Below are 25728 nucleotides of genomic sequence, written 5' to 3' on the forward strand. Positions count from 1 at the left end.
CACTAAACTAAAGAGAAAAACTACACCCAGAATAAATACTTCAGTAAACCAGATGCCAAGACACCAACACAAAACTATAATCCATACCAAGAAACAGGAAGCTATGGCCTAGTTAAAGGAACAAGATAAGCCTCCAGATGACATAAAGGAGTTGAGACAACTAATCATAGATGTCAACATAAATCTTTTAATAAATCCAATGAGATGGCTAAAGAGATTAAGGATATCAAGAAGACATTAAGTGAGCACAAAGAAGAATTTGAAATCATATATAGAAAAATAGCAGATCTTACAGGAATAAAAGGCATAATAAATGAAATTAAAATACACTGGAGTCATAAAACAGCAGATTTGAGGAGGCAGAAGAAAGAATTAGTGAGCTTGAAAAAAAATGGCCTCTGAAAGCAAACATACAAAAGAACAGATGAAGAAAAGAATGGAAAAAATAGAACAAGGTCTCAGGGAACTAAATGACAGCAAAAGACATGCAAACATGTGCCATGGGTATCCCAGAAGGAGAAGAGAAGGGAAAGGGGGAAGGAGTATTTGAAGAAATAATGGTAGGAAATTTCCCAACCCTACTGAAGAACATAAATATCCATGTTCAAGAAGCACAATATATTACCATCCAAATAAATCCAAATAGACCAACACTGAGACACATACTAATCAGAATGTCAAATGCCAAAGACAAAGAGAGAATTCTGAGAGCAGCAAGAGAAAGGCAGTTCATAACATATAATGGGTACTCAATAAGATTAAGTGTCGATTTCTTATCAGAAACCACAGAGGCAAGAAGGCAGTGGTATAATATATTTTATATACTACAAGAGAAAAACTGCCTGCCAAGAATCTTATATCCAGCAAGATTGTCTTTCAAAAATGAGGAAAAATTTAGAATATTTACAGATAAACAGAAACTGAGATTATAGCAAAGAAACAGGACTTGCAGGAAATACTAAAGGGTGTGCTACAGTCTGAAAAGAAAAAACAGGAGAGACTTAGAAAAGAGTCTAGAAATAAAGATTATATCAGTAAAAGTAACTAAAAGTCTCAAAAGAGTGGTGAAAATAAAAGGACAGACAAAACCCATAGGTCAATGGGAGAAATAACAACTGCCTTTATTGTACTAATGTTGAATCTTAATGGATTAAACTCCCCAATCAGAAGACACAGACTGGTGGAATGGATAAGAAAATATGAGCCATCTATATGCTATCTGCAAGAGACTTACCTTAGACCCAAGGACACCAATAGATTGAAAGTGAAAGGTTGAAAGAAGATATTCCATAAATGCAGTAACCAAAATAAATACCGGAGTAGCTAAATTTATATCAGATGAAATAGACTTGAAAAGACACTAGTGGCTCTCTCTGCCTAGAGGAGCCCACACCAAATCTTGCTGTGTATTTCCATCTTTCTTTCCCATTTCTCAGCAAGCTCTGTTCTTTCCTCCATTTCCCAATAAATTCCTTTTACTGGCCTTTAAAAAAAAGACACTAGTAATGTACTAGCTGAGAAAGTCAGGAAAAAAATTGCATTGGCAATAGTGACTAAAAGAATAAAATATTAGGGATAAACTTAACCAAGGATGTAAAGCATAGATATTCAGAAACTACAATGCATTGTTGAAAGAAAATTTAAAAGACCTAAATAATTGGAAGAACATTCCATGCTCATGGATTGGAAGACTAAATATCATTAAGATGTCAATTCAACCCAAATTGATATATAGATTCAATGCAATTCCAATAAGAAATCCTACCAGCATTTTTAAAATAAATGGAAAACACAATTATGAAATTTATTTGGAAAGTAAGGGGTTCCAAATAGCCAGAAACATCTTACAAAGGAAAAGCAAAGTTGGAGGCCTCTTACTTCTGGACTTTAAATCATATTGCCTAGGTACAATGGTAAAAAACAGCATGATACTTGCATAAAGATAGACACAAAGACCAATAGAACTGAAATGATGGTTCTGAAACAGACCCTCATATCTATGGTCAAGTGATTTTTGACAAACTCACCCAGCTCAGGCAGAACAGTCGATTCAAAAAATGGACTGTTTGGGATAGAACAGATGGAGAACTGGATAGATAAAACCAGGAGAAAGAAAGAGGATCCCCAATTCACACCTTATACAAAAATTAACAGAAAATGGATCAAAGACCTAAATATAAAAGCAAGAGCCATAAAGCTCCTAGAAAAAAATATAGGAAAATATCTTCAAGACCTGGAGGTAGGTGATAAGAAGATATCTAAGAAGGACTACTGATGCTTAATGCATGTAGAAGTTTTAATTAACTTTAAAGCGTGAAAATGTATAGAGTTGATGGTAACACATTATAGTGAGTAACAGCTAGTTTATAAATGGTGATGTGGCTGGAAAGGGTAGTGTCTAGGTATGTAAATGTCAATTGAAAGAAAGCTAGAGAATAATATAAGGACTGAATAACATAGTGTACACAGAGGTGGAAGAGAATTGTGATTGATGGTACAGCTGCAAGAGTGTCCTTCTGTGAGCTAGAGTAGATGTACATCACTACTGCAGGGTAGTAAGAATGTGGAGAAGCATGGGGAAAAATATAATTGGAGTGACCTATGGACTGGTTAACAGCAATACTGTAATATTCATGCATTTTTGCCAAAGACATACTGTGCTGATAATGGGAGGGTTTCGAAAGTGTGCCAAATGTATACTATGGATCATGGTTGGTGGTAATAGTCTGATAATATTATCTCATAATCTGTAATAAATGTTCAACCACAGTGTGGTGTGTTGATGAAGGGGTGTTGTATGGGAATTCTACACATGTCCATGACTGTTTTGTAAGTTTACAACTTCTGTAATAAAAATATTTTAAAAATAATAATAATAGGGTGTGGTGGGAGGAAAATACACCAAATGTAAGCTATGGACTGTAGTTAATCCTAAACTTTTGATGATATTCTTTCATAATTTGTAGCAAATGTTATAACAATGCAAGGTATAGGTGGTGCGGTGAGGTATGAGAGCCTTGTATGATGTTATGCATGTTTTTTCGTAAGTTCACAACTTTTACTATACTCTTATTGTTTATGTATGTTTATATAATAGTGAAATACTTCAATTAATTTTTTAATGAGGAAAAAAATGTATGAGAACCTAAACTAGGAAAATGAAAGTGGGGATGGAAAGGATAGAAAGATTCAGCAAACATGTAAAGGACTTTTCTAACAGGACCCAGTATCTAATGGTACGTCATCAAGGATGAGAGATAACTAGAAGCCTAAGGATGATTGCAAGGTTTATAGTCTAAGTGAAAGGTGATTCACCCAGATAGTAAACATAAGAACATCAATGTTTAGGGAAAGTCAGAAAAGTTATGATTTACAAATATTAAATTTGAGTTGTCTATATGCGAATTATCTGCTGACAGCAATTTGGATATAGAATTAGGGGCAAAATTTTGTCTGAAGAAACAATATGTAAATTAGAAGTTATTTACAGTTTCTACAACTGACAAAGTTCTAATAACTAGAATATGACAGAAACTCCTACAAAACCACTATTTTTTAAAAAAGCAAAAAATAGATAGGAATCCTAAGTAGAAAAATTGGCAAGGGACAGGAAACCCAAAAGTCCCTGAAGCAAAGCAGAAAAGTTCAAATTTACTAATAATAAGAGAAATTTTAAAAATAATAAAATAGACATGGAATATTTAAATAGCAATGGCATAATACTTTATATCTATTCAACTGGAAAAAATAGAAAGTTAGATAACACCAAGTGTTGGCTTGGGAGGCAAGGATGTAGGAACTCTCATGAACTTCTGAGGAAGTCAAGTAGTGAAGCCATTATATAGCAGGTGGTAAAGCAAACTAATAGTTACTAGGTCGAATTTTGTCAAATTCAATATAGACACTCTCTCTGACTCCACAATTCTGTTCCTGGATATATGTCTCAAAGGAATTCCCACACAAATCCAAAGGGGGATTGTGCAGCTTATTTGTTGTGGCAAGAAGTAGGGGTCAGTCTGAGTGTCAATTCTGAGGAAGCAGAGAGGCAAAATGTCACACATGGACTACTATGCAACACAGATAGCAGCAGTATACTAGATATGCATAAAGCAATCTGAAAGGATCTTAAAACAATCCTTGGGTGGGGGGGGGGGGAGTAAGACACCAATGCAATCTATTACAAAGTACCAGTCACAACACCAACATAAAAAAGGGATACCCAATTAACACATTTGCATGGTTGTCTACGTCAATGAGAGAAAAGATGAATAAATTGATCTATGAAAAAATACAAGAAGAAGAAATGGGTCTCCCATTGGATTAATTATGAAAGGATTTTTCAACCATGTGTATTATTAACTCAACCCTCTATACTTGAGATTCAAAAAGGGGGGATAGGATGAGGGAAAGATAAGGAAGTAGATCGACCATCATATTAGTTATTTTTTGTTCACCTCCTTCCTTCCTGGAGTCCCCACTTCATTCAACGTCCTTCTCTGCCTAATTTTCTGCCCTAAGAGGCTAAACTCCACAGATTGTGTCACACAGGCTGTCTTGCCCTCTGACTCTAGTTGAGTTTGGTAGGTAAGTGCCACCAGAAGGAGATAGGAGGGTGGGAGAAGAGAGCAGCTGAGGTACTTATACCACCATGATGAGTTCAGCTCCTGTCTGACAGCCCATCTTTCACAACTCCAGCCCTCACCAAGCTACGGCTACCCTGATGCTTCTTCTGACCCTTCAGTCCTGGGGATGTTAACAACTTCCTGCTATTGCTAGTCCCTGAGTGCCTCCCATCTCTTCTTGATTCCATTGGTTTCCTTCATTTTGCCCATCACTCTATGTATATGAAAGCCATTCAATTCTTTTTTAGTAAACCCCTCTTGAGTGTGTCATCTGTTTCTTGCCTGACCCTGAATGAATCAGCTATGGAGAGTTTCAGATCAATAGCAAGTACAGTAAAAAGCATTTTATTTTCTTTTTCTTCTTTATATTTTATGATGGGAGAAATTTAAACATCTTTATCTGTTGAGGAAAGATAATTCCCATCACTCTGTAGCAGAAGCTACATATGTGAGCTTCTAAACCATTAGATATTATCTCCTTCATTATTGTCATCCATAATGACTGATCTTGGAGACAAAATAGCACAGATTTAAAGGACACAGTAAGGACCAAGGTCATCACAGATCAGTAGATACTTGCATATTTGCAGGATTAACACTATCTGGATTCTATCAACTGAATATGTTAATAATAAAGCTACAGTACATATTTTAGATTGGGGTTGGCAACAAATAACTGTAGACTACATTCTGAGCAATGAGTGTTTTCACATGTTTTATGAGCCATTTCTAATCCCAGCATCATAGTCAGGTCCAGCTGCCTGTTTCTCATCTTTGGTCCTACCCATTACTTCCTCAAAGTGTCTTTCCCTGGCTACCCCATCTAAGCAGGATGTTTCATACTCACCAGTGATGCTCCATTGCGCACCCAGCTTACTTCCCCCAGCATGTGTTACAATTTGTATTTATAAATTTGTTTCTCTACTTGTTTGTTGTGTGTCTTCCCCCATGAAACTGTAAGCTCCATCAGGGCAGGGAACCCTGACTGAGTCTAGGACATAGAAGCCCCTTGATAAATACTTCTTGATGGAATAAATGGTGAACAACAGCAGTGGCACAAAAAGCAAGTACAGGGTAGAAGATGTCCTATTTCCTTTACTACCATATTCTGGGATGGTGACCTTATCTGGCCTTCCAGAGAGTCAAAATGTACTTTTCATATCTAGCTCCCTTACAGTATATGTAAGAATGCTAGCCTTGTTTAAAGCTGTAAATATCTCTAGTGAGTAGGGCTCAAGTCTGTGTATGTTAGCCTTGTTTTGCACAGAGTTCGGCACAGCGCCAAGTACAGATGGGCACTTCATAAATATTGTTGAAGGATGATGACACGGGATTATTTAGTACATCTGCGTGGGGTGGAGATGGACCTCAGGCCACAAATATACTTCGAATGTGCTTCATTTCTCAAATCATTGGAATTAAAAAGTTTTCAGCAACACGAACTCATCTGCAACCACAAATCAGACACAATTGGAATGACCAAGCCCCAAAAGAATGCCATTTTTAAGACTGAAACTCTAATATCCTGAGGTAAATGGAATTCTTGTTCTAGTGACACTGTAAGAGTAGAAATTAAAGACACTGCAATTCTTCCCTTGGGGAACAACTATCTGTGAACAATGAAAGTTTGTCTGAATAATTCATCAGTTTCAAGGATGTAGGGCCCCCTTGTTCTGAAATCCCAGGAGTTTTGGAAACTGTGCCATCTAATGTGTCTCAATTACTCAGGGTTACTCTTCTGGGGTTTGGCACTTATAGGCACATACCTGTGGTTTTTATTAATTTAAAATATAATAATCAATATGGGGAAACCTCTGTCAATATCAAAATTTTAAAGCTGCATTTATTTTACCTAGGAGGAAAGGAGTTTATGAAATATCCATCATGAGAATCCACCTGGGAGCTACATAACAGATCAAATACCCAAAACAAATCACCACGTCAGAGCCCCACAGAATTCTGAATCCCAACCAGCAAGCATGAATAATCCTTTTATATGGTCACTTACATATCAGAACAGGTCCTTTGTGAAATTTCTAAGCAAGGCCTCTGGTTTCCGACTGAAACAGAGATTTATTGGGAAGGGTGGATAAAGTGAAATCAAGAACTACTGGGGAATTTCCACAAGAAAATAGGGCAAATGGTTTTTGTTATCAGAATGAAAGTGGCCTCTTCTGGTCAGGGTTTGGAAAGTGCTGGCTACTCTACAGGAGGGTTGGGCAATATTCTCAACCATCTTGGTTTCTTAGGGACCATCATGATCAAATTATAGTTACTGGGCAGATGCTGTAGTAAACAAAATCAGAAGACCTATTTTCAAATCCTGGGTCAATTTCTTATTAGCTCTGTGACCTTGCACAAGTCACTTGACCTCTCTGGTAACTGGTTTACCATCTTTAATATGGACAGAGTAAACCTACTCTAATTGCCTCACTAAATTATTTCAAAGACCAAATGACATCACATGTATGGAAAATTTAAATGGTAAAAATTTTGTATAAACAGAAGTTATTATTAAATAATAATAACTCCCATTTTAAATAATTTACATAGCATTCAGTAGCCTGTATAAATATGAGTTCTCAATGTTTAGAGATGGTCCTATTTTTGCCTTCTTCTTTACAGTTTTACTGAATATCTTTTTGGAGAAGAAGAATATAAGCAAAGTTAAATGGAAAGACCCATGGAATCAAACACCCTACTCTTTGGAGGAGTGAGGCAAGGATTTTAAAGTGAGACCGGTTCATCATCATTGGCTTGATACCAATATATCTCAGGGGTATAAATAAAGTGAAGAGTATTCAAAAAGTATGTGATATGTGATTCTTCTCCCCTCTGGTCATAGGACACCTGCTCAATTTATAAAGCTCAATTGTATTTCTAATTACTAGCAAAGAACAACTGGAAAATGAATTTCATGAAATTATTCCAGTTACAATGGCATCAAAATATATAAAATATTCAGGAAAAAATTTAGCAAAAATTTGCAAGAGCCCTACACCAAAAACTACAAAACATTAGTTTGAGAAATTAAAGAGACCTAAATAAATAGAGAAATATACCACATTCATGGATTGGAGGACTCAATACTATTAAAATACAATTCTCCCCAAACTGATCTACAGACTCAGCACAATCCCAATCATAATCCCAGCAGTCTTTTAGTATAAAGTGACAAGTTGATTCTAAGAATTATATGGAAATATAGAGGACCAGAGATGAGGACATATATATGTATACATATATATAGATACATAAAACTTTAAACTAGGCAAAGAAAAAAAAGTTGGAGGATTCATTTGATTTTAAGGTTTACTATAAAATTTCAGTAATCCAGACAATGTATTATTGGCATAATGACATGCAAATTGATGAATAGAACAGAACAGAGTCCTGAAATAGACCCACATAATTATATATATATATATATATATAGTCAACCAATTTTTTTTTTAGCATATACTGGGGACTGAACCCAGACCTTGCACATGTGCAGCACATACTCAATCACTGCGTCACCCCTGCTGCTCTCCCCCTTTTTTCCAACTGATTTTTTAAAAAAGCAACCAAAGCTATTTAGAAGAAAGGAAATTCAGAACAACTGGAAATGCTACCTCATACCACATACAAGAATTAAATAAAAATCAATCATAGAAATACAGCAAGAGAAAATCAGCAAGATGGTGGTGGAGTAAGGAGCTCCTAGAGTCAGCTCCTGCTACAAGGCAGTTACCAAACACCCAGAGCTCTCTGGAGCTAGCTGAAGCACCTGACTGGGGCTCCAGGAGACCAGGAGAGCATCCTGCAACATCCTTGAAGGAATGGAAGGAGGAGACTGCCCATTTGCAGAGAAGAGTTGTGAGTAGAGCGTGCCACATCCCAGAGGCCAGAGCCCATCCTCCATTGGAGGCACAAGCTGCCTCAGGAGCTGTTCCGTGGCTGGAATTGAAAGCTCCACTTCCCCAAAACGGGGGAAGAAGAGACAGTTGGGCACCAATTTCAGCTGCTGATAAGTAAATTCAGCGGGCTACTGTACAATCCTGAGAACAGCTGAAGTTTGAGCCTGTTCAAGTCAGAAAGAGGTTGGGAGCTGCCATCTTAACTCCACGCCTGGCACAAGGGGAAGTGGGGAGGACTGAAAATCACAGTGCTGGTGGGGACCAGCTTCTTTCCATCCAGATCAGACTGCAGCTCTAGCCTAGGCCCCAGTGCCACCTCCAACAAGGAAGAAGCTATGGGGACCTGCGCCAGCCTCTCTGGGAAATTACTGGCCAAAACTTGGAGGCCAGTAATTATCCTACTGTGGTGGCACGAGTCACCCCAGGAGCTATTCTGTGGCTGGAATTGGAAGCTACTGATTGGTAGACTTGGCTGGCTAAGATATAACCCTGGGAACAGCTGGGGCATGAACCAGCCCAAGTCAGAAAGAGACTGGTAGCCACCATTTGGACTCTGCCCGCAGCATGAGGGGAAGCTGGGCTGACTGAAACTCTCAGTGTTGGCAGGAACCAGTTTCTTTCATGCAGATCAGCCTGCAGCCCTAGCCTAGCTTCAGCCCTGCCAATGGCAGGGAGGAAGCTAAGGAGCCCTGCACCAGCCTATCTGGGTAATTGCAGGTAACTTTGGCTGGCATAGACTGAAAATCAGAAGTTTACCAGGGCAACTGTGGTCATCTTGGACCCACACTGCATAGATTGCTGCCCACACCTGCAGCTCCATCCTGGCCCCAGGCAGGGGAGAAAGGGATGTGAAGCTTCACTGGTTTCTCTGGGCAACTGCAGTCTGAGTCTGCACTTGGATTGTTCCACACAGCTTTGACTCTGTCCCTACCCCTCACAAAGGAGAAAGTCAGAAGAAGCTTCATTGGTCTCCAGCACAATGAGGACTGCTTGAGCCTCCATAGCTTACAGCACCAACTACATACTTGGCTCCTATGGCACAACCAGCAAGGGAGAAAGGATAGGAAGCCATAAACTAAAGAGAAAAACTGCACCCAGAATAAATACTCTAGTAAGTCAGATGCCAAGACACCAACAAAAAATTACAATCCACATCAAGAAGCAGGAAGTTATGGCCCAGTTAAAGGAACAAGATAAGCCTCCAGATGACATAAAGGAGTTGAGACAACTAATTATAGATGTTCAAACAAATCTCCTTAATAAACTCAATGAGATGGCTAAAGAGATTAAGGGTATTAAGACATTGGATGAGCACAAAGAAGAATTTCAAAGCATACACAGAAAAATAGCAGATCTTATGGAAATGAAAGGTACAATAAATGAAATTTTAAAAACATTGGAATCATATAATAGCAGATTTGTGGAGGCAGAAGAAAGGCTTGGTGAGCTTGAATAAATGGCCTCTGAAAGTGAACATATGAAAGAACAGATGAAGAAAAGAATGGAAAAAATTGAACAAGGTCTCAAGAAACTAAATGACAGCAAAATGCATACAAACATACATGTCATGGGTGTCCCAGAAGGAGAAGAGAAGGGAAAAGGGGTAGAAGGAATATTTGAAGAAATAATGGTAGAAAATTTCCCAACCCTACTGAAGGACATAGATATCCCTGTCCAAGAAGCACAACGTACTCCCATCAAAAAAAATCCGAATAGACCAACTCCAAGACATACTCATCAGAATGTCAGAATGTCAAATGCCAAAGACAAAGAGAGAATTCTGAGAGCAGCAAGAGAAAAAAAATGCATAACATATAAGGGATATCCAATTAGATTAAGTACTGATTTCTCACCAGAAACCCATGGAGGCAAGAAGACAGTGGTCTGATATATTTAAGATACTACAAGAAAAAAACTTCCAGCCAAGAATCTTAAATCCAGCAAGGCTGTCTTTCAACAATGAGGGTGAAATTAGAATATTCACAGATAAATAGAAACTGAGAGAATTTCTAAGCAAGAGACCAGAATTTCAGGAAATAATAAAGGGTGTGCTAAAGCTTGAAAAGAAAAGACAGGAGAGAGGGGCCCGGAAGAGAGTCTAGAAATGAAGATTTATATCAATAAAAGTAACTAAAAGTGTCAAAAGAGTGGTGAAAATAAAACATGACAGATAAAACTCAAATAGTCAGAGTAAACTTAACCAATGATGTAAAGTACTTGTATTCAGAAAACCGCAACTCAATGTTAAATCAAATCAAAAAAGCCCTAAATACTGGAAGAACATTCCGTTGTTCATGAACTGGAAGACTAAATATCATTAAGATGTCAATTCTACTCAAATTGATATGGATTTAATGCAAATCTGATAAAAAATTCCACCAACATTAAAGAAAAAATTGAAAACATGCTCACTAAATTTATTTAGAAGGGTAAGGAGTTCTGAAAGCCAGAAACACCATAAAAAGGAAAAATGAACCCTCATCTCCAGACTTTAAATCATAATACCTACAATAGTGGTAAAAACAGCATGGTACTGGCCTAAAGACAGACACAATAGACCAATGGAATCAAATTGATGGTTCAGAAACAGACCCTCACAGGTATGGTCAAGTGATTTTTGAGTAGCCTGTCAAAGTCACACAGCTCAGGCAGAACAATCCATTCAACAAATGGTTCTGAAAGAATTGGATATCCATAGCTCAAAGAAGGAAAGAGGACCCCTATCTCATACCTTATCCAAAAATTAACCCAAAATGGGTCAAAAACTAAAAATAAAAGTAAGAACCATAAAACTTCCAGAAGAAATTATTGGAAAATATCTTTAAGACCTGGTGGTAGGTGGTGGATTCTTAAAGGAGATAAGAGGAGGACTGAGTGGACTGCTGATGTTTCATGTATGTAGAAGCTTTAATTAGCTTTACTGTAAAAGTGTGGAAATGTATAAAGTAGATGGTAACACACAGTAACAGCTAGTTTATAAATGAGGATGTGACTGAAAATGATAGTCAAGTTATGTAAATGCCAACTGACAAAATGCTAGAGAATAATTTAGGAACTGAACAGCACAGTAAACCAAGAAGGGATAAGAATTGTGATTGATAGTACAGATGCAGGAGTGTCCTTTGTTACCTAGAGCAAATGTATATCACTACTGCAGGGTGTTGGGAATGTGGAGAAGCATGGGAAAAATACAGCTGGAGTGACCTATGGACTGTGGTTAGCAATAATAATATAATATCGTGTATCTATGCAAAAGATGTACTGTGTTGAAACTGAGGCAGTATGGAAAATGTGAGCCAAATGTACACTATGGACTTGGTAACAATCAGATGATATTATTTTATCTGCAGCAAATGACACACCACATTGTGTGTTGATGGAGGGGTGTTGTTTGGGAATTCTGCACAAGTGCATGATTGTTTTATAAGTTTACAACTTCTGTCATAAAAAATATATTCAAAAAATAATAATAGGGTGGGTTGGGGAAAAAACACACCAAATATAAGATAAGGACTATGATTAGTAGTAAGATTTTGAAAATATTCTTTCATAATTTGTAACAAATGTCTCATGACAATGCAAGATGTTGGTGGAGGGTTGATGTATGGGACCCCTGTAAGAAGTTATGCATGCTTGCTTTCTAAGTTCACAACTTTTACTATACACTTAATTATTTATGTATGTTCATATAAATGACATAAAGATAATAATAATAGGGAGAGTTGGGGGAAAATACTTTGGTTAGTAGTAATGTTTTAACAATGCTCTTTAATCATTAGTTAAAAAGGTTTAACAACAATGCAAGTTATTGGTGGTAGGTGAGTTATGAGAGTCCTGTACGATGTTATATACATTTTGATGGTTCACATCTATTATCATACCCTTATTGTTTATGTATGTTTATGTATGAGTGATAACCTTCAATAAATTTTTAAAAATCCATCATAGACTTAAGAATAAGAGTTAAACTCTGACCTTGGAGTAGGCAAAGATTTCTTATAGAAGATAAGAGAGTATATATTAAACATACTAGAAAACACTAATAAACTGAACTTCATAAAAATTTTAAAATTTTGCTCATCAGAAGACACTGATAAGGAAATGAAAAGGCAAGCAACAGGCAGAAAGAAAATACTTGCAATACACATCGACAACAGACTTCTGTACAGAACATATCAATAATTCCTACAAATCAATAACAAAAAGAAAAACTGCCCAGCTTTAAATATGGGCTGAAGACATGAACAGACACATTACAAAGAAGATACTCAAATGGTCAATAAATACATGAAAAGGAGCTCAGCATCGTTAGTTATTAGAGTGATGCAAATCTAAACCACAATGAAATAATATTTCACTCCCACTAGAACTGCTAAAATTAGGGGAAAAACACAGATAACAACAAATGTTAGTGAGATTATCAAGCAACTAGAACTCTCATAGATTGCAAATAAGAGTATAAAATAGAAAACGGTTTTATACTTATAAAATTAAATGCATACCAACCCTATGACTAATATTCTACTTCTAGATATTTACCCAGGAGAAATTAAGACAAAGCCACAGGAAGACTTGTATAAGAATGTTCCTAGATATGTAATTCACAATAGCTAATAACAAGAAAGAACTCAATTCACAGGAGCATGGGTAAATAAACTGTGACATATTCATACATTAATCTACTACATAACAATAAAAAGGAACAAATTACTTACACATGCAATTCCATGGATGGGTAAAAAACATTATATTGAGTTGGGAAAAGGCAGTCACAAATGAGTATATAGTATATGATTTCATTTACGTGAAGTTCACGAAGAGGTAAAACTAACCTAGGGTGATGGAAATTAGGATGATGGCTGCCTAGGCGGGGTTGCAGTTGATTGGAAGGAGGCAGAGGGGAACTTTCTTGGATGACGAATGTTGAATCTGAATCTGGGTGGTAGTTACATGGGTATATACAATTATCAAAGCACATCAAATTGTACTCTTAAAGTCTCTGCAACTCACTGTATGTAAATTTTATCTCATAAATGAATAGATGGATGGATAAATAAAACCACACAAATCCAGAAGGTGGGACACTGCAAGACAACTGGCAGTTCATCAAATCTCTTAAGAAATGACTGTCATTAAGTAAAAGAGAAAAGAAACATATTGTGCTAGATTACAAAAGATTTACGAGACATCACAACCAGATGCAACGTGTGACTTTGAATGGGATACTACCTTGGAAAAAACAGCCATAAAAGACATTTTGGGGACACTGGAGAAATTTGAATATGACCTTGGTCTTGGATGAGATAAAAATTTATTAATAGAAAGTTGGAGTTTGGTGGAAAATAAAAACAGGCTATAAAGTAGTATGTATTTTGTGATCTCTTTTTGGCACTTAAAAAAATGCAAATATGTATAAGTTAAAGAAAGAGAGACAGTAGAGAATATACATTTACCTATTAGCAAAGGTAACTTAGTCAGGAATGTTTCAATTTTCAATTTTTGTTAGTATTTTCTAATTTTCTACCATGCACATATACTGCTTCTATAATAATATATGCTGCTTGAAAACATTAGACTCTGAAATCCACTGTTTTATAAGACAAAGTAAAATATGGTAGGGGTGAGTATGGTAAGGAGAAGGAAGCTTGACACTGTTGAGCTCCTACTAAATGAATCCCCTAGAGGATGGGCACTTGCATGAACTAGCTCATTACATTCTCACGACAAACTAATGAAGTATCATTCCTATTTTGACAGAGCAAATAAGAGTTCCAGCTAGCATTTGAACACAATAGAACCTGACTCCAAGACCCATGCTCTCTCCACCTCGTTTGCTTGCACTTTCAGATTTAAGTTTTAGTTACCAAACATTATTGAAGCACTTACTATGTGCCAGCTTAAAAGCTTTACACAAAGCACCTCATTCATACCTCGTAACAATCCATGTCAAAATGATACTATTATTATCCCCATTTTATAGATAAAATTGAGGCTTGCAGATCACAAGTCCCCACAGCTAATAAGCGGCAGAATCCAGGATCAAGCTCAGGCTCCTGACCTTGGGATCCATGCCATTACCCACTCTACTAAAAGATGTCTCTAAGTTCCCGTGCTTTTAAGAACTCATGAAGTGACAGACAAAGCTTATGGACATCAGAAGCCTACCACGAAGTTTTTCACGGTGAACAGACTTGCTTACCTGTCTAGGGCCGTGCTGGTTGGCATACTCCTCCCAAACCCTCGGATCCCCATCTGACGGAAATACGGAATGCAAGAGAGGTTGGCAGCAATGATGGCCAGGGAGTCAGAGGGGCTCACAAAGAAGCCATTCTGGCCTAGGATCATATAACGATCCTGTGGGAAAGAATGTGTGAAAATTATCAGACAGAGGCATCTGCTGTGAGCAGCCCATTCCCATAATCAGAAGCCACTTCACTGCCATTCTGTATTTATGCAACCTGAAACAGCTTGAATGAGGCCAAAGAGGGCATGGGAAACCTTCTTTTAAATCTTCAGATCTTCCAAGATCCAGAGTCTTGACATCACTGGGAATGTGTCAAGGCCTATGTCCCACCTGTTGAAATGTGGGTGACTACCTCACGCTTCAGTTCCTTCTTTTCCCCAAGCATAATGGAAAATGGGGCTTATTGTGCAAACAGCTTATTATGTAACATGGTGCTTTCAACAAAACTAGCTGTAAATAAAGATTTATTGAATGAATTTTTTTAAAAGGAAAAAAACCTCTTTATTCCATAGTGCTAATCCAGAACAAAGAAAAGTAATTGTTATTTAATTTCAGTATTCAGAAATTAAACAGATGAGCAGATGCAGAATCAGGGTATGTATACCCTATATATGGTAGCACTAAACATCTTCACTAAATCTCTGGTCTTGGATGCTTGGCTTATTATATGATAAAAGTGTCAGCAGGCAGTAACCTTCCTACTTACTCCATCAGCATCAAATGCTGCTCCAAATCCATATTCCCCTCCTTTCATGGCTTCCAGAAGGGTCGTTGCATATGTCAGGTTTGGGTCAGGATGTTGCCCTCCGAAGTCTTCCAAGGGAACACAGTTTATTGCAGAATTTGCTGGGGCCCCCAGCTCATCACACAGGACTTTTCTCACATAGGGTCCCATCACTAAAAAAAGAAAAACACACAGCAATGTGAAATCTTTGCAGAATATCCAAAAGTGTTTTGTTCTGGTTAGAACAAGAAAGCCACTTAATAGCCCAGAAAAAAATTAATTCTATAGGATTTTCCAAAGTTTAACATAGAATAATATTTATTGAGCAGCAATTACGGGCCATGTACTCTGCTTGGCATATTGCAGATAAACTCAATAATCCAGTCTCATGAGATTTTTCTCCCAAAACTTTTCTAAACTTTTCTTAATTGTTGCCAGAAAGATATCAACTATTTAATAATAGTTCATTGCCTGTTGCTTTTTGTATATTAAAAGCTTTAGCAGAATATATGCAAAAGCCCCTAAAAGGGTTTAGCAATACTCTTTGTCTTGGCAATTTTTTTAACTCTGCCAAGTGTATAATTAAACACCGTAAACCACTGAAGCATATAAAACTAAACACATTTTACAAAATAAATGTTATATAGCACCGTTTTCCAGCTCAGTGCACATTTATGGAATGTCTAACATGGAAGCTCTATGTTAGGAACTCTGAGGCTCATAAAGAGATGCAAATACACTCAATCTAGTAGTGGGAAGAATAACATCCACAGAGAGTCACTGCAATGGTGAGATTAAAAGAGAGATGCCATTCAATACATATTTATGAAATAATTAGATCCAATGGCTTAAGAGAAGCCTTTTTTTTTTTAACCAGCTGAAGCAGAGCATTTATTGTGGGCCATTAAAGGAGTTTCTCATTAGCTATGCCACGAGATTCCTACCTTCCATTTTTGCTCAAGGGTGAACCTAAAACCAACATGTGCAACAATTTAATAATTCATTAGAAGCTTGGGGGGCTCTAAGCCAGCCCTGTTGATTAAGTATTTACTAGAAAGGGATCAGGACCCTTCTTCCCTTTCTGCTTGTCCTTCCCCCATCCCTCAATTAATTAACTCTCAGCATAAACCATAAACCAGAATCCAGTTTTTTATTCATAAGGCACTAGAGTAGAACTGTTTCCCTATTTCAGAAATAAAATTTCCTGAAAGGATGACAGGCTTCACATCTCTACATTTAGGAAGGGCAGTGGCTATAAGGTAGGAGGGCTTCAAGGAGGAGGCAGTATTTCTGGTGGGACTTGAAGGAAGAATACAAATTTGACAGGGATGGGGAATGGGAAGGCCATCCAAATGGAGGCAACATGATGAGAACAAGAATGGAGCCTAAGGTAGAACATAAGGCACTTTGGGGGGTCTGTGGGCAATCCTGTTCAGCAGCAATACTCTATGTAAAGTACTGCCTTCCATTTCCACCAATATAACACAAACCTTGAATAATAGATACCTCCTGATTTTGCTGGCCCAGTATCCATTCCCGCTTTCTATAGTAGAAGCATTTTCAGGTCTCCTTTAGAGAACTTTTCCCTTCTCCATCTCAGTTCATATGGTCTGGACGTAGATATATCCCACTTCCCCCAAGGTTTGGGAGGTAACCTAGGTCTGCCCCAATTAATTTCCTTCATTCCCCAGCCCAAGTGACTGGTTCAAAGATGGATATATAGTACAAGCCGGGCAATGAGGCTCAGACCTAAAAATATTGCTCAACCTACTTGGAAAAAGAAGCTATCTTCCCTCTAGGCCAGATAGCACTAAGACCAGAAAGATCCTTTTCTGGAGAATCAGACCAGTCCAACAGGAAAGAACAAAACAGCCCAGCCAGAAGAACTTAGAGCAGGAGTTCTCAACAAGGGGTCCGTGAGCTTGAGTTGAAAATGTATAAAAACATTATTCTTTTGGGGACATGTTGGTGCAGGTGTGATATATTTATTAAATAATACACAGTGTAGTGTGGAATTAGTCAGTGGTCCTACTAAGGGATCTTAGTAGGTTTTCACCTGACTGGCAAAGGAGTCCGTGGAACAAAAAAGGTTACAAATCCCTGCCTTAGGGAAGCGGACTTGGCCCAGTGGTTAGGGCGTCCGTCTACCACATGGGAGGTCCACGGTTCAAACCCCGGGCCTCCTTGACCCGTGCGGAGCTGGCCCATGCACAGTGCTGATGTGTGCAAGGAGTGCCATGCCATGCAGGGGTGTCCCCCACATAGGGGAGCCACACACACAAGGAGCGTGCCCCGTAAGGAGAGCCGCCCAGCTCGAAAGAAAGTGCAGCCTGCCCAGGAATGGCGCTGCACACACAGAGAGCTGACACAACAAGATGCAACAAAAAGAAACACAGATTCCCACACCACTGAGAACAACAGAAGTGGACAAAGACAACGACGCAGCAAATAGACATAAAAAACAGACAACCGGGGCGGGGAAGGGAAAATAAATAAATAAATAAATCTTTAAAAAAAAAAAATCCCTGCCTTAGAGTAAAGCCCATGTGTAGGGCAAGCCTACACAAGGGCTCATATCTCCCAACAGAGGTTTTAGTGCCCCACTCTTAAATATGCCAGAAGCCAAGGATCACCAAGGTTTTAAAGAATGCATTTAACATAAGACCAAAACAATCAAAGTTTAAATAATAGCCTGGAAGAAACAGAAACTATACAGGGAAAAGTAAACTTATAAATAGATTTCAGCTACATCCTCAGAGAGATTAACAAGATATGGTAGAATGGCTAGAACTGAGTAGACTGGCAATATCAAGAGTTGGCGAGGATGAGGAGAAACTGGAAACTTTATATATTACTGTTCCTGAAAAACAGTTTGGCAGTTTCTTATAAAATTAAACTGACACTTAAAGTATGACCCAGCAATCCCACTCTTCGATATTTACACAAGACAGATGAAAACATAGGTTCTCATAAAGATTTGTTCACAAATGTTTAAAGCAGCTTTATTTATAATAACCAAAAACTGAAACAACCCAATTTTCATTAACATGTGAATGGATTAACAAACTGGTACATCCAAACCATGGACCTCTGATCAGCAATAAAAAACAATACCAATACAACACCACTGTTAGTAAATTGCAAAAACATTATTCTGAGTGAAAGAAGCTTGAAACAAATAACTATATATTGTATGTTTCCATTTACATGGCTTTCTGGGGAAAAATTTTGTTCATCAGAAAGCAGATGAAAGGTTGCCAGGGACATGAGTAGGGAGGGATGGAAATATTCTCTATTTTGATTGTGATAGTGCTTAGATGACTGTATATGTTTGGCAAACCCCATCAAACTGTATACTATCAACTTTATACTTCAGTAAACCTGACATAAAAAAAAATATGAGAGGGAAACAGGTTTGGTTCAACTGATGGAATGTCTGCCTACCATATGGGAGGTCCAGGGTTCAAACCCAGAGAAAAAGTTTTGGGAAATTAAAATATGATAAAACTGAAAAACTACCAATTGGTAGAAGATCAGAACTTACCTCCATGCATTGCGTCAACGCGGATCTTCAGCTGGCTGGGCCCAGTCAGCAAACCCTTGATAGCATTAAAATCAAAGATGGAACGAAGGAGGTTGAGATAGATATCCACTGGGTCCACAATCTCCACTAAGGATAGAAAGACAGACGGAAGTGTTAATGACTACACTCATGTAGGGTGCTTGGAAGCCCCTAAAAATCATGATGGTGAGAGCGGGAAATTATGATCACAATCCCACACATTATGAAAAGCAAAGCATCCATTTGTAGACAAGATAAAAAATGAAGGTATAATCAAGATGCTGCAAATTTTTCAGGTGATCAATAGATATAAATAATAGTTATAAATTCTTCTTTCCAAGTGAAAAATCAATGATAAGAATAAATAGTTAAGATGAAAACAGTCTGTTATTCCTAGAGCCCCTACTCTCTGTCACCTCCCTCCCCCCAAAATGCATATATCTGAATGCTCAGGGGCACGTTAGCACATTCAGATGACTCTCCTACAGGGATTGGCCAAGAAATGACTCCGCAAGCGGGAAGTAAATCGAAGAGCAGTCCCAGCAGTGACCCCTATTTTCTAAATGTCATTGTTTCTATTAGATCCAAGTATGAAATTGGTGATGGCAGACACATCCTTGAGTTTGCATGAAGTCTGTATGCCCAACTTTGTACCCAATTTCAGAGTGAAGGCTGAATATCTGAAAATCCTCGTTAAACACAATGTTCTCCAGTCTCCTGCATTACCTAATGGCTAAGAATCCAAAACAAGTCACTTCTACTTATTTAACAGATACATAAAACCCAGAATACATTACATTTTTCAAATTTGGCAATCAATATGTAATTAACACTCAGAAAATATTTTCCTAGAAGTAGCAAATATATAGACTTTAAGGCACTAAAATTTGTCCAGGAACCCTACTGTTCAAATTCATAGATAAATTTTGAAGCTTACGTATATTGGTTTTGAAATTTTTAAATTTCATATTACTTTGGAACTCTGAAATAGTTAAACTTGTACTGAAGATATTACAAGTCTGCCTTCAGTAATTTTCAGTAAATCCAGGAGCAATATTTTAACAGATCAGATTATAATATTTAGGTTGGTGCAAAAGTACAGTTTTGCATTGTTAAAATTTGCCATTGGATATTGGAATGCATTCTTAAATAAATATGGTTATGTTATACATCATTTTAATGTGCATTTCTTGCTTTATGTTTTTTTGCTAGTGACTTATTACTTGCTGTTTATTTTATATTTATTTTAGACTATGGAAATGATGTTAGACAAAAAACATGATTTTCTTATTTGAGTTCAAATGGGTCATTAAACAGTGGACAACTTGCAACATCAACAACGCATTTGGCCCCAGAACGGCTAATGAACGCACAGTGCAGTGGCGGTTCGAGACGTTTTGCAAAGGAAACGAAGGCCTTGAAGATGAGGAGCATAGTGGCCAGCCATCAGAGGTTGACAATGACCAACTGAGAGCAATCATCAAAGCTGATCCTCTTAAACTACAAGAGAAGTTGCCAAAGAACTCAACATCAACCATTCTACTGTCATTCAGCATTTGAAGCAAATTGGAAAGGTGAAGAAGCTGGATAAGCGGGTGCCTCATGAGGTGATCCAAAAATTTTTTTAATTGTCATTTTGAAACGCCATCTTCTCTTATTCTACACAACAACAACGAAATATTTCTCGATTGGATTGTGACACGTGATGAAAAGTGGATTTTATATGACAACCAGCTATGACCAGCTCAGTGGCTGGACTGAGAAGAAGCTACAGAGCATTTCCGAAAGCCAAACTTGCACCAAAAAAATGGTCATGGTCACTCTTTGGTGGTCTGCTGCCGGTCTGATCCACTACAGCTTTCTGAATCCTGGTGAAACCATTTTATCTGAGAAGTATGCTCAGCAAATCAATTAGATGCACAGAAAACTGCAATGCCTGCAACCGGCATTGGTCAACAGAAAGGGCCCAATTCTTCTCCATGACAACACCTGACCGCAAGCCACAGAACCAACGCTTCTAAAGTTGAACAAATTGGGCTACGTAGTTTTGCCTCGTCCACCATATTCAACTGACCTCTCACCAACCATCACCTCTTCAAGCATCTTAACAACTTTTTGCAGGGAAAACACATCCAAAACCAGCAAGATGCAGAAAACGCTTTCCAAGAGTTCATTGGATCCCAATGCATAGATTTTTACACTACAGGAATAAGCAAACTTATTTCTCGTTGGCAAAAATGTGTTGATTGTAGTGGTTCCTATTTTGATTAATAAAGATGTGTTTGAGCCAAGTTATAATGATTCAAAATTCACAGTTGGAAACCACAATTCCTTTTGCACCAACCTAATACATAAAACTATCCCTTCATCTGGTCAAAAACACACCTTTAAAAATATTTTCCCTTGCAGTTAAAGCAATGAAGTATATGTGTCCATTCAAAAGTAAAGTATTTATTTTTTAGGAACAATGATAGTTTTTAATTATCTTTTGATACGAGGAGGATAGCAACAAATAACACATAGTGCCAAACAGAAACACAGAACAAAGGAGCAAGTAGGAATCAGAGAAAATTGAAAGTCAACCTAATTTATACTCTTTAAGGTATAATGATTTGCTTTTAATTACTCAAGCCTTGATCAGCACTTGAAATAACAATTACCTCAAACGAATGTCTCCAAATTCTTCTTTGGAGCCAGGGAATACTTCACCCCCCTCATAGTATGGGTAGCATTTTAGTAAACTCATCAAAGTAGGAGATATGGCTGTAATAACAGACCTAAATCTGAGCTCAACAAAGAGCTAGGTATCTTGGACAACATAGGAGTTGTGAAGATACGGAACATAAAAAAATAAATATAACTTCTTCCTGATGGTAATACCTTATTTTTCTTAGACAACTTATCACCCAGGCCTTTCTAACATATGTAATCAAACATATTTAACTCATTTTGCTTAATATAACATATCCCTTTCTTTCAGTTGTCCAGCTGTTCTGTGCATGTATGTGCACTCTCCAATTAGATTAACAAAAACAGCATGACTGCTTTCAGTTAATATTACATGGCCTTCAATAAACGTCTGCTGACTAGCTAAGTAACCAATTGACTCAAAACCTTTCGAGGGAAATTTGGTAGCATTGACTCAAAATTACGACTCCTGAATGGTTCATTTATTGAATGATTGATTGAATTTTTTTGAAAATACATAGATCACAAAAAAAGTCACATTGAAAAATATAAGAGTTGCCCATATACCCCACACCCCATCCCCCCAACTCCTCCCACATCAACAACCTCTTTTATCATTGTGGCACATTCATTGCATTTGGTGAATATATCTTGGAGCATGCTACACTGCATGAATTATAGTTTACACTCTCCCCCAGTACATTCAGTGGGTTATAGCAGGATATATAATGTCCAGCATCTGTTCCTACAATATCATTTAGGACAACTCCAAGTCCCAAAAATGCCCCCACATCACATCTCTTCTTCCCTCTCCCTGCCCTCAGCAACTACCTGACCCTAACATACCACATGTGGCCCTGAACATGTGTTTTGTTTTTTTAGGTAAGTTATTATTTTTAAAATAAGGATATCATCTTACTACAAGATGTAGTAGTATTTAAACTTATAGAGGCAGTAGAGAAGTAAAAACTGGTCTATTGCTATTTCTGTACCTTCTAAGAAAAAGCAATAGGATAAAATAGATGGTTGATAAAAAGAGGCTCACACAGTATAAATGCAGTTGTTACATGGTTCGAAATTATTCCATAAAATAAAAAGTTATGTCCTGAGTACTTTAGAAGGTTTATTCACTCAATTTTTTTTGGCAATTTCGTTCTGGCTCTTTAATTCCTTAATCTATTTGCCTAAGTACACTTGGTATTTACTGAGTTCCTTTGTAAAATCTCCTAACACAGTGATTGGAATAGAGCAGGTGATTGGTCATTGTGCATTGAATTAAGCTGAGTGGAATGATTCTGACTTCAAAAATAAACTCCATTCTTCCATGGGCATTTTAATGTCCCCACTGCTTTGTTGGGTCTCTTCTTAACCATCTAAGCTATTCTAGCATGTTCACCTTAACTGCCGAGAAAAGCAAAGGCATGTTTTGGTAATTTACAGCCTATTTCTGGAATGCTTTATAGAAAGGGTTCTTAACTGTTTTTGTTCCATGGACCCCTTTGCCAGTCAGGTGAAAACCACAGACCCCTTACTAAGTCCACACTACACTGTGCATTATTTAATAAATATATCACACCCACACCAACACATTCCCACAAAAGTAGTGTTTTTTTGAATATCAATTCAAGTTCACAGACCTCTTGTAAAGAACCCCCGCTTTAAAGGATCATCAGTGAAACTTTCCTATATCAAAATTAATATAGAGGTTGGAAAGTGGGTTTTGAATGTTTCCAGGTCTGAGTATCTTGAGTGTTCTCAGTTCTCTCTGCACAACATTCAGATCACAACTGTTCAGCAAGAATCACCCTGAGATTGAAAATTCAATCATTTTCTCGAGTACACTCCTCTGTGGAGAACACAGTCACCCCTCTTACAGAGTTATTCTGACTTCTGCTCAAAAGTTGATCTTTATATTACCTCTGAATGGTTTGAATTTGTTTTCCAGGTCAAATTCTTGTCTTCCTAGTCGGGAAAGGTCAATTCGAAGATCAGGGCATATGGCGTACTCCTCAATTGTTTTGCTGATTTGATAGATTTTGTCTGAAACAACATCTGGAGCAGGACCTAAAATTTGAAAATAATGAATCGCAAAAAAATTATATTTGTAAAGCTCAGGAATCACAGTCAGAGCAGTGTTATTTCTCCCTCAGCCCGGCAGGAGAAAGATTGTTTTCTGAACAATGGACAAAAGGGTTCACAGCTCAATTAGCCTCCATAGTTCTTACGCTGTATTCCTTCACCATGAGATTTGTTCTATATAGTCTAATAACCCACGTTTCTTTGTTTGTTTTAAGCCACTTTCAAGCAATGATGCTGCTTCCCTAAAAATAGTTTCACACCTGCCAGGGAGACTCAGTTATGTAACCAACTTTATTCAGGATATGAGGCACAAACAGGATATGCATTTGACAGAAGTGAGGGATTCCAGATTTAAACCATAGCTTCCCAAGTGCACACAGAGAAAGAAATTTGATTTCTAGTTCAATCTCTGCTGCCTCGTCTGTGTGTGAGCTTAACAGAGTAAATCATTTCTCCAACTCAAATACACTGTCTAGTTATTCCTTCTTTTTTGGCACTTCTTCACAAGGCAAAATGGACAATTAAAAAAATGATGGACTCTAAATGAATTGAATACAAAACCAAGAGTTGTCCTCTTTTAGTTTTCCTCTTTTTAAAATTTATATATCTTAATGCAAGCCACCTTAGCTAATTTTCATAAACAAGTTGAAAACCAAATAAATAAGTAAATATACTGAAAGATCTAGAATATAAAAAAACAATAGATGATTAGATAGTTAGGTTTGTACATGACTCTCACTCCCTAACTTTATTATAACTTTCAACTGAACAGAAATTATTTCTTGATTTTTTTTATATCTCACTCCTTAGAGCTAAAACATCCAATACAATAACACTGGTCACACTGAGTACTTGAAATGCAAACAGTCAAATTGAAATGTACTGTTAGTGTAAAATGCACAGCAGATATTGTAAGGTTAGAAAATTTTAATATATTGAACTAATAATTTTATACTGATAACATGATCAAATGATAATAGTTTGTATATATTAGTGTAATAGAACACATGATTAATTTTACCTGTTTCTTTTTCCCTTTTTAATGTTGCTACTAAAAAATTCAAATTATATAAGTGACTCAAATATGTATCTATTGGACAGCACTGCCGTAGAACATAGGCATCATTACAGATACCCAATAAATGCTCATTATAAATATACAAAAAGGAGTGCAATACTCTTATTATAGTAGACGGGAGGGAAGAGGGCCTAGTATATCTTACCCAACATTTTCTTGTTATATAGGAAAAGTGAAGACCCAAAAGAAATAAGCCTGCCCTTTTCCTCACTCCTTACCATTTTAAAAAAATACTTGTTAGATTAAAGAACACATGAGTATACCTCTGGTCTCCAGATACTACTCCATGTTCTTCGGCTGTGCCCATCATTAAAAAAATAAATAAAACCTTTAGTGGGTTTTAATGCCAAAGCCCACTGGTTTCCAAAAGTACAACAATTTCCAGCAAGCAAAATATTTACCTACAATGCTATGCAATAATCCACGCTGATAACCTGAGAGTTCATCAACGACCTCTAAATTCCTTGCAACTACTAAGATCCTGGCATCTTCAACGCCAATGACTTTTCTCTTCATTCTACTTTAGTCACTTCCTGGCACAGTCACTTCTTTAATATTACTGTCTTTTGGAATATCAAGCTCTAAGCTTTTTCAGCCCACAGATACCTTATCTTCCATGTACCCTCCGCGACAGCTCCTGAGCCTGCCCCTCACTCTGATACTGCTGTCCCTATCCCAGGCCAGTGCCTTCTGGGTTCCTTGGTCTCTTATCCCATACAGGACCCTCTGACCCATTAGTTGAGCAATACCCTTGTTAGCAAAACAAACACAAGTTTATTGAAAACTTACACGTACCACATTTCACACATTAAATGTAATTTCTCATTTACCA

At 37.4% G+C, this 25728-nt stretch overlaps 1 protein-coding gene across 1 annotated transcript in view; it reads right to left on the reverse strand.

Moving 5' to 3' along the window:
- The window catches only part of PGM5 (phosphoglucomutase 5), a 197211-nt gene that overhangs the window by 139443 nt on the left and 32040 nt on the right, over nt 1-25728 (reverse strand). Inside the window, exons 3-6 of the mRNA XM_004459397.5 lie at nt 23657-23803; nt 19034-19159; nt 15472-15662; nt 14721-14875 (exon numbers count right to left, since the gene is read on the reverse strand). Coding sequence (XP_004459454.1) covers nt 14721-14875; nt 15472-15662; nt 19034-19159; nt 23657-23803 — 619 coding nt within the window. The remainder of the gene's footprint in view (nt 1-14720; nt 14876-15471; nt 15663-19033; nt 19160-23656; nt 23804-25728) is intronic.

This window comes from Dasypus novemcinctus, chromosome 8, assembly GCF_030445035.2.
Source record: "Dasypus novemcinctus isolate mDasNov1 chromosome 8, mDasNov1.1.hap2, whole genome shotgun sequence".
In the NCBI taxonomy this organism is placed as follows: domain Eukaryota; kingdom Metazoa; phylum Chordata; class Mammalia; order Cingulata; family Dasypodidae; genus Dasypus; species Dasypus novemcinctus.